The 12,319-nt window shown below is 42.8% G+C and overlaps 1 protein-coding gene across 15 annotated transcripts in view; it reads right to left on the reverse strand.

The window, feature by feature from the left end:
• hspg2 (heparan sulfate proteoglycan 2) overlaps positions 1–11,963 on the reverse strand; it is an 88,395-nt gene extending 76,432 nt beyond the window's left edge. For 9 of the 15 annotated variants that reach the window (XM_056424261.1, XM_056424249.1, XM_056424257.1 and 6 more), the window contains exon 1: positions 11,645–11,962. In XM_056424261.1, coding sequence (XP_056280236.1) covers positions 11,645–11,713 — 69 coding nt within the window. In that variant the 5' untranslated portion in view covers positions 11,714–11,962. Of the gene's footprint in view, positions 1–11,644 lie in introns of all 15 variants that reach the window. The other 6 variants (XM_056424260.1, XM_056424259.1, XM_056424254.1 and 3 more) reach the window with 3 other exon arrangements.
• Between the last annotated feature and the right edge of the window lie 356 nt (positions 11,964–12,319).

Here is a 12,319-nt window from a genome sequence, read left to right on the forward strand (position 1 = left end):
AGAGGTGGAATTCCAGGGGGAGATAAAAATACCTCAGGTGTTATTACACCCGCCGGTAGAGGCCCTGCAGCCAGGGTGGGTGCAGGACAGGGCTGAGGTCCGGTAAGGAGACGTCAGTAGACGTCTCTGCCATTTCAGAAAAGTTGTTTACTAATGCCTTACAATTTAGAAATTGCATCAACATGTGTAACATATTACCCAAAAAACAATCAGTGTTTAAACGACGTCCAGGGGTTGCTGCTAGTCACTGCACATTCCCAGGAAACTTCTAGCTATTACAGTAGCAGTCAAAGATACTTTTGTGGAAGTCTCTACTCAATGCAAAACTCCACACAAGTATTTTCCAGATCGTCAGAGAGGTTCAGTACAGTAGGCCGTCTGCTGCTGTGGTTGGCAACCCCCTTCAACTCCCCGGTTGAGGTTAGGCCTGGACAAGAAGCAATAAACACTGAAGAAAGCCATGTTTCAGAGTGGTGGTAGGCAGTAGGCACAGCCAACTGTTGCTAAGCATACCGGCACACCCCCACATCTGCACAGCACACGACTCAAGACTCCTCGGACTGGTAAGCTCCTCACAGTAATAGTGTGCATCTCGGTTCGACGTCATTACACACAGCAACGTTTTCTGTTTATACTTCATTTAACTGTATCTTTATCTTCTTCCAGCATGGAATGATTAATCGAAAGATCTTGTTTTGACAGCATCCATTTTTTTTATGACCAAAAATAGACATGTTTAGAAGCAAATGTGCCCACACTCTTGCTAGCAGAGCCGTGACCTGAAGCTTCACCCTAACAAGGCACTTTCCTGCATGCTGTCCTCTGTTTGGTGAAGGAAGTTATTTATTTCCTCAAACCCAAGCATCAAGTCAAATCTTAACCACCCTCCAAAAAGACAGTGAGCTTTTCTTCTTTAACGATACCCTACAGCAGATAAATGTGAACATTCCTGGAGCCAATTATTAGGTTCGGCATGTGAGAGGGGATCAGGTGCCCACTTTGCTGGGATAAAATGCCTTCATTCTGATTGGCTCTCACTTTCTCCATGCACATTTTTAAACCCTCGGTTCAAACTCCCTCTGACACCCCCTGACAAAGGATCAAGGGACAGGACACTTGCAAAGAACCAGATTGTGTTCTGGAGGCTGGGTCAAGGAGAAGGCTCTGGGGAATCCCAGTAATGTGAAGTTTGGCTTTCTCCAGGTGTAAAGCGCATTTGTTTCAGTAGGCCAGAAAGCCCCAAATCCTATATATAGGATTAGTTTATCTGTTTTACTTCTGCAGACTCACGTTTCATGTTCATCTTTTCCGTATTCTACAACTTCTACATCAGACAGAAGCAGTAGGTCACTGCTTTGACAACAGGAAGCACTCGTGAGAAAAATCACGTGGCTAAAACTTTTAAAGACATTTTGGCAACTGTTGTTATAACAATTCCTTTAACTTTAGAAACAAAAAGGGAAATATAAGCCAGCCAAAACCCAAGTCAGTCTTAGAGCAGACTTTGGATAAGCAAACTGAGAGTGCAGGATGAAGATATGGTTATGAGCAAGGGCCAGGGGGAAAGCTGTTGGATGGAAGATAAACTTAAGTCCTGTCATTGCTGTTGTCCAAGGTCAACAATGGGCTCAACAAGAGCCTCTTGAGAAGTCTCCAACTTTTCCTGCATTAATTAAAGTATTGCAGGCCTGACGTTTAGCACAGTGTCTTCACATACACAGTAAAACATGCTTCAATATTTTATTATCATTTAAAATGTTACACCTTTATCAATATTTTCCCATCAAACCCATTGCTGAAAGAGTAAATATTGTACACGGTCATTGCTTTTAATGTATTTTCCTATCACTCCTTATCCTGTTTAACTACAGATAAAACCCTCAATATGAGTCATGCCTAAAACCGATGACCTTTTGTTTTTAGTTACCAAATGTATCACCAAAACCTAAAAGTATAGTCTGTAAATCTTCCTGTCTAGACTGTTTCCCTGCAGGGGATCATTCATCACTCTATCACACACACTCAGTAGCAGGCTGTGGACTTTCTTCAGCTATAATGATTCACAGATTGATCGAAAATTTTATGATTTTCACCGAAACAACCAGATCCATAAAATAAGTCAATAAATATCAGCATTAGATAAAGCTTATCTAGTCATATGCATATCTGGGTAATATGTGTGATAAAGAGCCTTTCAGTATGCCTGAAAGCAGCCTTGATGAAGTCTGGGGAAGGAATTCTCCCAGACAGGACCACGCCTGCCGGATCTTACGCTTTGTGATAAAATCCCCAAGCTAAATCAAACACTTCCTTTACTCTACATGCCCTTCCTCAAACAAGATAGTCCCAAGAATAAAATGCCTGCATGTCCAGAGCAGAACAATACCAACATAAAAAGCCTTTGCTGAAAGGTAAACAAGACAACAACAAAAACTGGAACTCAATGAATGAATGTGAGTTTACAGCATGTCAGCAAATATGATACATCTCTGAATATTACAGAATGAAACAAAAGGATATGTAACTTTAAGTCGAATAAAGAACACGTAATGCCAAAAGTCAAACTCAAATGTCCCCTTATGGGGACAAAATAAATACACAGCATTTCTCTGTCAAGTGCACATCTACATTGCAACCCATCGTCATAACTACACACGGGGCGGTTCTATTAAATGGGCTGCAGTTGCAATAAGGACCATCATTTACTATTTAATTTACATGCTGCAGGGGAAACAAAACCGTACTAGATAATTCCCTTTAATAACACTCTACATTAAAGTGAACCCTGACATCTGACAAGTAAAAACAAAGTCAGGGACTATCTTCCTCTTAACAGTTGACAGACAAATTTCACCTGTCCTCATATTTCAACAACAGGCCTTAATTTGAAGGTGTACTCACACCTACAAAGACATCTGTTTGCCAGAAGTTTATGCAATGATACAAGAAAGCAGGAGGTCTATCCTGGCCATTCATTGGAAGCAGATGTGAGGGATCCATCTCCTACTATAATAAGAGGTAATTATAGGCAAGGGGCCCCCCGTGTGATCGTGTGAAAATACGACGAGCTCCGGTGGCGAATCAGCAGAGCAAACCAGTCAGGTACATGAGAGCCAGCAGTGACACTAACTGCAGTCCCCTCTCTAGGTGTGACTCATCACAGTGCTAATGGACAAGCCAGCACAAGCCAGTTCATGACCTTTCAAGGGGAAAAGAGAGCAGAAAGGGGATAATTTAAGACTGAGCTTTCACCAGGGAGGGTACATCACTCACTCTGCGGACAGTTCTTCACAGTAAAAAGTGTTCTGTCTTAGACAATAAACGTAAATGCAAATGTTTTTTTTCTTTTCCACATGAATATAACAGAAATTTAAAAAAAATATTATGATTTGTTTTACTTTCAGCCAACACTCATTCCTCCTGAACATAAGTCCAGGTATTCCTCCCGAGAGGGCTGTATGGGAGCAGGATGAGCCATCACATAATTTTTTTGAATGTATCTACCAGGACTACCTTTGACCTAAAAAGAGAAAGAGCAGGTCTTCAGTAGGACATTTACAGTAGTTAAATTTATGTTTGTATGTATGAGGCCTACATTGTGGGTTTATGATGACATGATAAGGACAAGCTCCACCTCTGGGTTGCAGCAATAGTGCTGACTTGCCCTCTGCGACAAAGCACCCAGGGCTGATCAGACCTGAATCTCTGCCTGTCTGGTTCTGTCCATTCTAAAAAAACAAATGGGCATAAAAAAACATATTTCCTCTCATTCTTCTATAATCTCCCTAACATCTTGTTTTGCATTATTCCTGCACCCAGCAAGCCCCAGTAAAACAACAGACAGAGGTTAATCACGTGCCCACAGGCAAAACTGATGTCTGGGTCAGAGAATACGACTGCAGTCTAGTGTTGTGCCACGTGTGTGTGTGGGTGTGTGTGTGTGTGTGTGTGTGTGTGTTTGACCCCATCTACACCCCTTGTACCCATGACAGGGTCATATAATGTTGCCTCAGCAGGTGGAGCCTGGTAGGGAAGACAGGCCTCTTCGTGATGGCACAGCTGAAAGAGACTCCTCTATGTGCTCATCGTCCACATAAATCACAGGCTCTCAGTTCAGAGGTGGAACCATATAATTACCACTTTTAAAGCAATAATAGCCTGGCTGGAGGTTGTGCCTGCATGAAGAAACAGAAAGGTGAGGCCTTCACTGACTGATGATCACAGAAAAACATTAAGGGCAACAGAAATCTGTAATTGAGATGGGCAAATTAAATATATGTACCTCACATGGTTATAAAATGAGATCAAGAAAAGATATTTGAAGTGGAGTTCTGACGGTCAAAATGTAACACGTACGCAACTGTGCATTGGTGTAAAAGAAAAAATACAAATAAAAAGTAAAACAGCTGCTACTCCCAGAACTCTCTTGAGTGATGTAGTGCTGTTCAGCCATTGTTGTTGGTCACCACCTACTAAAATGTGCATCTCAAATGAGAAAACAGGCTTAAGTTAAATAGTGTTACATCCGATACATAACACATGCATAGTGATGAATCAAAAATTAAACTTTCAGTAGCATATAAACAAGCCTTAAAGATGAGTATTTATATGGCTCCTCCTTGCACTGGATCACCAGATGGTTCGGGTGGAGAGAAAATTATATACAGCCACTTCAGTCTAAAACCACAGAAATTCCCATTGCCTTACCAACTATGCTACGAGGCCAACCTCCAGCTTCACTCGGCCTGCCAGGTACTGAGTAGACTTGTCAAGCCTCTGGGCACATGATGGATGCTAAGCTACTTTAGTCAGCGTGGTGGTTGAGGAATCTCTGTATTTCTTTGTATTTCGTTGGCATTGCTCAACATGAATAAAGATAGGATCTGAAATCCTTCTCTCAGCTTCTCCTTGATGGTTATCTGGAACGGCTTCAAGAGAATTCTATTTTAAAATTATCAGAAGGTTTAATTTTGATAGTTTCCAGCAGCATACAAGAAGCTGTGATTTCTACCTAGTGAAATGCTCAACCAGCGGCCGGGTCCGCATTTGCTTCTTATCAGTGGCTTTCATTCCTACGTCTCACAAATAACTGTCTTGGGCTGTATATTGCTATTACACCTCTCTGTTTCACAAAGAACATGCATCTCTGTGGCGAGTCATGAAGACTCGCCACTCATCCAGTCTTGACAGCTTTGTAGCCTATACTCGGTCATACAACCGTGGAGTTCGCACTAGCCTGATGTCTTCAAAGATCCTAAACGTGGTGTTCAGTTGAGAAGATTATCTTGTTGGAATAAACGTGTAAGTATCATAAACATTTGTTTGCACAAAGAGCTTATTTTCTCCAATAATCCAAAATCCACTCGAAAAACAAAATCCCCATGCCGCACTATTGAATGGAAATGCTTGACAGCCAATGAAGGGGGCGGGGCTTATCAAAACGATTAAACATATCATTATATTTGTAGATTTAATCAAATAAGCGATAAGGATGCATTGTCATATCACTCATAATACAGCCAAATATGTGCATTTGGGATTTATTGAGCAATAATTTTCATAAAAAATATTGTAGGGGTGTGTGTGTGTATCAAAGACTTTCCATTACAACCCAGTAAGGCTTACGGCATTGAACACGCATCTTCAAGAAGCGGCAAACGTAAATGGAAAATATTTCCAGTCGAGAAGCTAAAAAACACGATGAAGGAAATTCTAATTTCACATCCTCGCTGAGAGAGACAATACAAACAACAAGGGCTTGTACTTCTGCGTAATTAGGTCCACAGGAATTCATTACAGCTTTAGTACCACACACCAGCTGACAGGCCCTTCAAATGAAGTAGATCTCGCTGAGCAAGAAATAAAAACCGGTGGTAAATGCTTTTTTATCTTTCCCGCATGAAAGAAAGCCTGACGACGCGGGGGAGATGTTTAAATAAACCTTGCTTGTTGAGATATGAATGCATAAAAATGAGAATGACTACAGATTATGGGGATTTGTAAATATAAACATACTTCAGAGAAAAAAGATTTAAGTAAAATGGGGGTTGAACCAATACACCGGGTTGTTTCTTTCAGCATATATAGAGCAGCATGTCTGACATGCACACAGGAAAGCCTGAATAAACTTTGCTTAAGGGGAAGTGGGGTCCTCTTGTCCTGTAGATTATTCCAGGTTTCATTTCCCCAACAGGATGGTGACTCAGCAAGAGACAAATGGTTCAGATCATCACAAGCCACTGCACCAAAACAAAGGATTACCGGCTACCTCTTAACCACAAACCCATTTGCTTTTCAGCTCGACAGATATCTCATCATGGAGCATATCACTGAAACTAAAAATTAGTTTTCTTACAGCAACTATGAAATAATAAATAGTATAGTGTACTGCTGGTTTACAAAGTGCAAGGATTCACAGAGTGTACAAACTACTGTGAGCAGAAGAGACAGAGGGTGAAAACGACAGACGGCAATTCCTATGGGAACACGAAGTGTGTGGATGTGTGTACAACAAAGAGAAAGAATTGTTATGTCTCGTGGGGCGGCCCTGGACAGACTGGTGCGGCTCTCCTCCTATCTCTGCTGAGGGAACGGACTCTTCTATCAGATGCTTCGAAGGCATTTTCAAGACAATTTATTGCAATTTGCATGTTGCTATGCTATTGGCCATGTCTGTCCCGGTCACAAGGACTTTTTAATGTTTCCCGGTTTTAAAACAGGTGTCTGCATTTACTTTTCACTCAGCCGATACACCTTGAAGCCTGCAAAGTTCTCCTCGCCGAACTCCCTTTGTGAGCATCAACTGTTTAACAAGAGCTTGGGTGAATCTTCTTACGGTTACATTAAAGTCTTGGAAAGATGTCAGCCTTTGTGTTTCCGCAGGTCGAGACTTGTCGTACAGTAATAGGACGTGGAGGCGGGGGTGCTGCTGGTCTCAGGGAGCGAGACATCATCAGCTCAGATAAGACACCAGAGTGGGATTTTTTATAAACACTTCACAGGATGTCGGGATCATACCTGGTTTTAAGAGACAATGGAGGAAGAAAAAAAAGAATGATAGCATTCCTTTAAAGTTAAGTACCCTGAAGAAAGAAAACCACTTTGTTCACAACACAGAAAAATGTGAAACAGGCACCAACCCCCATCAGAGGAGCTGTATACGTTGGGAGGAACCATCCAAGACAATGCAGCAGCTCCCTTGAGGAAAAAGGATAATGCCCATGTGACTTAACATCAATGCCCAAAGACAATGGCAGATCCAGTAGGGCATCGACAACTATAGTGCACCTTCAAAGGGAAGGTGCACTACAGTTAACTTAGCATTTCAATGGAACTCTAATACGTAGTGGCCTGGGTTCAGCCTGGGAAGAAGCCTGGTGAGACGATGTGAAAAGATTTAAGAAGGCAGTTAAAGATGGGGAAAAGAGTCTCTAGCAATCTATTACAGTCTTTTGTTGTTCTTATCAAACTTGTGTTAGATAGATAGAAAGATAGATAGATAGATAGAGAGATAGAGAGATAGGTAAATAAATTAAATATTCGCTAATTCACTAATTCCAGAGGAGCAGAGTGACCACGGTTATTAAAAGAAGCATTAAACCACTAATTTAGCAAAACATTGTGAATTTCAACCAGTTTTTCAAACTGAAAAAATAAATCTTTTTTTTAATTCTCAGAATATTATTAAAATCCCAATAATCTTCATTACGACTGAAAAAGTGAAGGAGAAAGAGAACTGTGCCACTGTGATGTTCTCTACCACAAATAGTTTCTGACCATTAGCTGTCTTTTTATTGCGTGTGGCGTAGACTGTGCTGCGTGCCCTCAAGACATCCTGTGACCTCAACGTGAATTCTGTTGGCTTTATTGCACTTGTGGCTTCAAAACACAGGCGTGAAAAGCGATATATACTTTCAGCATATTGTACTTTATTTATTTTTTAAAAGTATGTTTGCCCCATCGGGCTAGTACATCTAGCAGATCACTATCACGATTAAGACTTCTTCTTTTTCTGCAGCTGATAATGGATGTAGAAACATATGATCCACAAAAATATGCGTCGGGGAGAAAATGTAAATGTGCGAAGAGGTGAGAATGGAAAGAGTGGGACTCTAGTTACAACAAGCGGTACTCAAGAGTATGTGCACTCATGTCAGCACACGCACAGCGTTGCTGCTGTACCAGCTGAGGTGCAGCTGTGTTTGGAGTCGGCTCTTCTGTCCGACACGATCGCGACTCTGGGCATGAAAGCCCCACGCTGCTGCAGCCACAGGGCGCTGCGTATTGTGCGGAGACAGTAGTTTATATGTGTGCGAATGTGTGTGTGTGTGTGAGGGTGTGTCCAAGGCGAGGGTGGGGTAAATATATTTGATCCAAATTAGGCTTTTAGGTCATCTCTACCTTCGTGTTTTCTAATTTGCATCACAGCACGATCACACGGATCTCTGAGGTTAAAGAAGAAGTATTGTTCTAATTAATGCCTGCATTGGTTGTCTTACGAGTCAAATTCAATTCAGCTACGTTAATTTGAATGGGAATGTTAGTTATATGCCCATTTTATTTCTATGGTCTGTACTCGGAGTGCCCATCTAGTTAGTAACCCTCGGCTACATTCCTTTAAGTTGGGCACAGAGGGTGTGCTCCTCTACCTTTACCGAGCGACAGGTTGCATCTACCAACCACTTCCCTATAGGGGGGCTAAAAACTACAAACTAAAATGGAATATTTCCAGCGTCTGTATCCAATGAAGCTATTGTAACAGTAGAAGACTACACGCAGAAAGAACACACACAGAAAATGTCTGACGAATCAAATGCTGAAAAAATGATGATCTTGAAGCATAGCAAACCCATCGTATTGACTTGAGTGACTCAAATCCAATGGTGAGCAACGTGACGTGTGCAACTGCATACACAAATTATAAGGGAAAAGTTGCCGAGCAGTGGAAGTCAATCATGGCTGTGAAACAATCTTGAGGAACCCCCCCAGCCACACACCCACCCACCCCGCTGAACTGAGAAACAGTCAGGTTCAGAGTCCTAACCTCGCTGACCTCTGTACCGGCCCAAGTAACACCTCACTGCGGAATCAACAAACGACAGCCTGCTGGCCTGCACACTCCACATGTGCCAATGTGCTTGAGGAGGGGGCGAGCCACTTCAGTGCAGCACCGTCCAATCAGCCAAGATGGCCTCTCCCCTGGGGCTATAATTCAACAATGCAATGTTTATTGAACCCAGTCTTCAAGCAATTATGTGAATGGGTCTGAGGGGACCGACCGTCCCTTCCGTTTAAACTGTGGAGTGGAGTTGGTGTTTGCACTGCTGAGCTTTGCAACTCCATAGAGGCGTCGTTGACTCTCTTTGGGGAATTAAAGGTAGTAGTAATTACCAGGTAGCAGGGTCTGAAACAAAAAGGCGGCGCACAGAAAGACCAACCAGCTCGCCTGGTCGATACGTTACCCAGTAAAGACTAAAGAAGTCATCAGTTCTGCCCCTGCCTCACATTTAGCAGCAAAGGAAGGGGTTGAGTTGCACACAGGAGAGAAAGATGACAATTTACGCCAACGACACACGCTCTGCGGACTTTATAGTCATAGGAATCCAGGCCGCCCTTCCCCCAACCCCAGTCCAACCCCCAATGAAGTCAAGGGACACTTGTGACAGTCTATACTGGGAGGGATCTCTGAGCCAAAGTTGTCAGAAGTGGTGCTCACAGTTTGGCTGATGTCATACATCAGAAAACAAAGTAACACTTTTTTAATATGAAGTAACACCAGAGGCAAAGACCACTGGCCTCATCAATCCATTGCCATTTGTAAAACTCTTTTATGAGTGAAAACAGATTTGGGAGTCGCTGATTTTACAGTTTTTTTTCTTTTTTATAGAATATTAAGCTGTAAAAATACTCTACACCCCGGCACTGCTCGTGTTTCACAGCAGGATAAAAGCACTCATTTGTGAACTCGTACCCAAAGAGAGTTTTTATTGACTTTGATTGTTTGAGTTGATGCGCATGACCCTGACATTCCAGTGTGAAGAAAGGAAGGCCCGTCGTAACACCAGTGTGTGTGCGCCTAATTGAATCAAGTGGCAGTCCGCCTGCTGTAGTTCAAAGTCATAATGCAAGAAACAGATGCTTGTGGTTCCAGATAATTCAATTAGGATGGTATTGTTGACCTCGTAGTCAATCAAGGCGGTGGTAACAGCGTTAAGGCCATCTCGTATTACCTTCCAGTGCCAGGACACAACAGATGATGATGGCCCTCTGGGGGACTGGATAGCTTCTGGATCGATGGTATTAAAAGATACAGAACGTGTGCTGCCTTTGAGAATGTAGGTAATGCACCTTCTGTGTCCGCTCGCAAAGTGATGGATCATGTCCATTCACGGGAAAGGCTCGATAGCATCTCACAGTTGGATGTTAGATATACCTCGAAGTCGTCGACACTTTAGCTTTCGAGATTACTGCTCATACACTCTATATGTAGCAGGAGAAAGTCTGCTGGTCACCGCAACTCTGTCCCATCATTCAAACAGGTGTTCCTTCATATCAAATCAACACAGAGCAGTCACAGATATCTCAACCGTGACAGCTCTGTTTATTAGAGGGAATAAATGTGAGAGACCAGACAGTATTTCTATAGCGGGTGGTATTCTCAGCAGCAAAGCAATAGTCCTCCTCGATATGATTCATACCACAGATACAGCAGAGCACAACATCTTATTTCAGACTGACATATTAATAACGGAGTCATCGTTTAAGTCATTTATCAAGCAAAAGTGCAAAAACATTCTGTCTCCAGGCTCTCTCAAAAGTGAGGATTTACTGATGTTCTCCGTTGTTAAAAATTGTAAATGAAATATTTGGGTTTTGAGCTATAATGGTGTGAGAAATTGGAGGAATACAAGCAGAGGTTGGTGGGGAATTCCCAATGTGGTGTATTCTCCCAAATGTAGTAGATCTTGGACGGAGGAGAATGATACCTGAGAAGTGGATTCATGTTTGTCTTTTTGTTTTCACAGCCCAAAATCCATGTATCTGCGAATGAACCCCAACATATTTTCTGAAAAAAATTCTAACGATGACAAGAGAGTAAATCGATAATAAGGACATATAAGACACAGTCATACCATTGAACATGGTCATGTATATTTTGCTCACAATGTCAAAATATAAAGCCAACTCCAAATGTGATTTTAAACATGCAGTGAAAGCAGTGCCAAGTGTAGCCCGGCTAAGTTTGAGAAGGTTTAGAAGTTGGGGGGGGGGGGAATATGAATAGCTTGTTTCTATGGACAAACTTAGCCCAGCTTTACGCAGCAGCAGCTTCTAGTACTCATATTATATCAATTTTTTGTGAAAGCCCCTTTACTGTACATGCTGGTATGACTGTGTGGCGTGGACCGGAATCTGCTCTCCAGCCCACTTGCGTCCGAGCAGCCCTGCGCCACTATTTACCGAACACAAATAGTAACACCAACACATGCCTGGTACTTTTGTTGTTGTTGTAGCCTTTAATAGGACTTTGACTTGACCTCTGGGGACATGCAATATATTATACAAGTTAATTATGTGGATGAATGAAACATAAAAAATCCACAGAGTGCAGAAGTGAAAAGTATAAAGTGTGTGGTGCACTTACAGTAACCAGCTGGCACGTGAGAATCAGAGACAGGATAAGTCCACAGATCGAGGTTGTCGGGGTGCCCATTTTCCAGCAACCCAGCACAAGCTGCAAATGCCGGGGGAAAGAAAAGCCGTAGTCCCTCACTCCTCCTGGCCGCTGGAGCGGTGTGTCGCCTGCACCTTTTGCGCACTCCTCTTCTCTGTGAAGAAACCCGACTGCTCCTCTGCGCCCCGCACCCGGTGGGACTTCATCAACAGGTAAAAGCGATCCTCTATCGCGGAAGTTGCTGTTGTTGTTGTTGTGTTTGTTGTTGGGGGTGGGGGGTGGGGGGGCGTAAAATATCGATGCGGGGGAAGCTCCACAAATTGCACTCCGAAACTTGGGACTTGTAGTGTGCGGCTAAATGCAGTCTTGCAAAGTACTATGGTGGAAAAAGAGAGAGAGAGAGAGAGGGAGAGAGGGAGAGAGAGCTGCCGAAAAAGTAAAAGGCGGAATGGAATTCGGGGAGTGCTGAAAGAGAAGACAGCTAATCCCAGTGTGGGGAGACGCCGCCGAGCAGACCCGTGTTAGTTGTTCACGTGACCGCACACACTCCTCGCGTGTGTCGGCTTCTGAGGGGAACGCGCGGATTTAAAGGCTATACGTGCACCAAATATTGAGTTTATGACAGTGGTGATTTTGTAATGATTG

The sequence above is a fragment of the Pseudoliparis swirei genome, chromosome 9 (genome assembly GCF_029220125.1).
Source record: "Pseudoliparis swirei isolate HS2019 ecotype Mariana Trench chromosome 9, NWPU_hadal_v1, whole genome shotgun sequence".
NCBI classification, from domain to species: domain Eukaryota; kingdom Metazoa; phylum Chordata; class Actinopteri; order Perciformes; family Liparidae; genus Pseudoliparis; species Pseudoliparis swirei.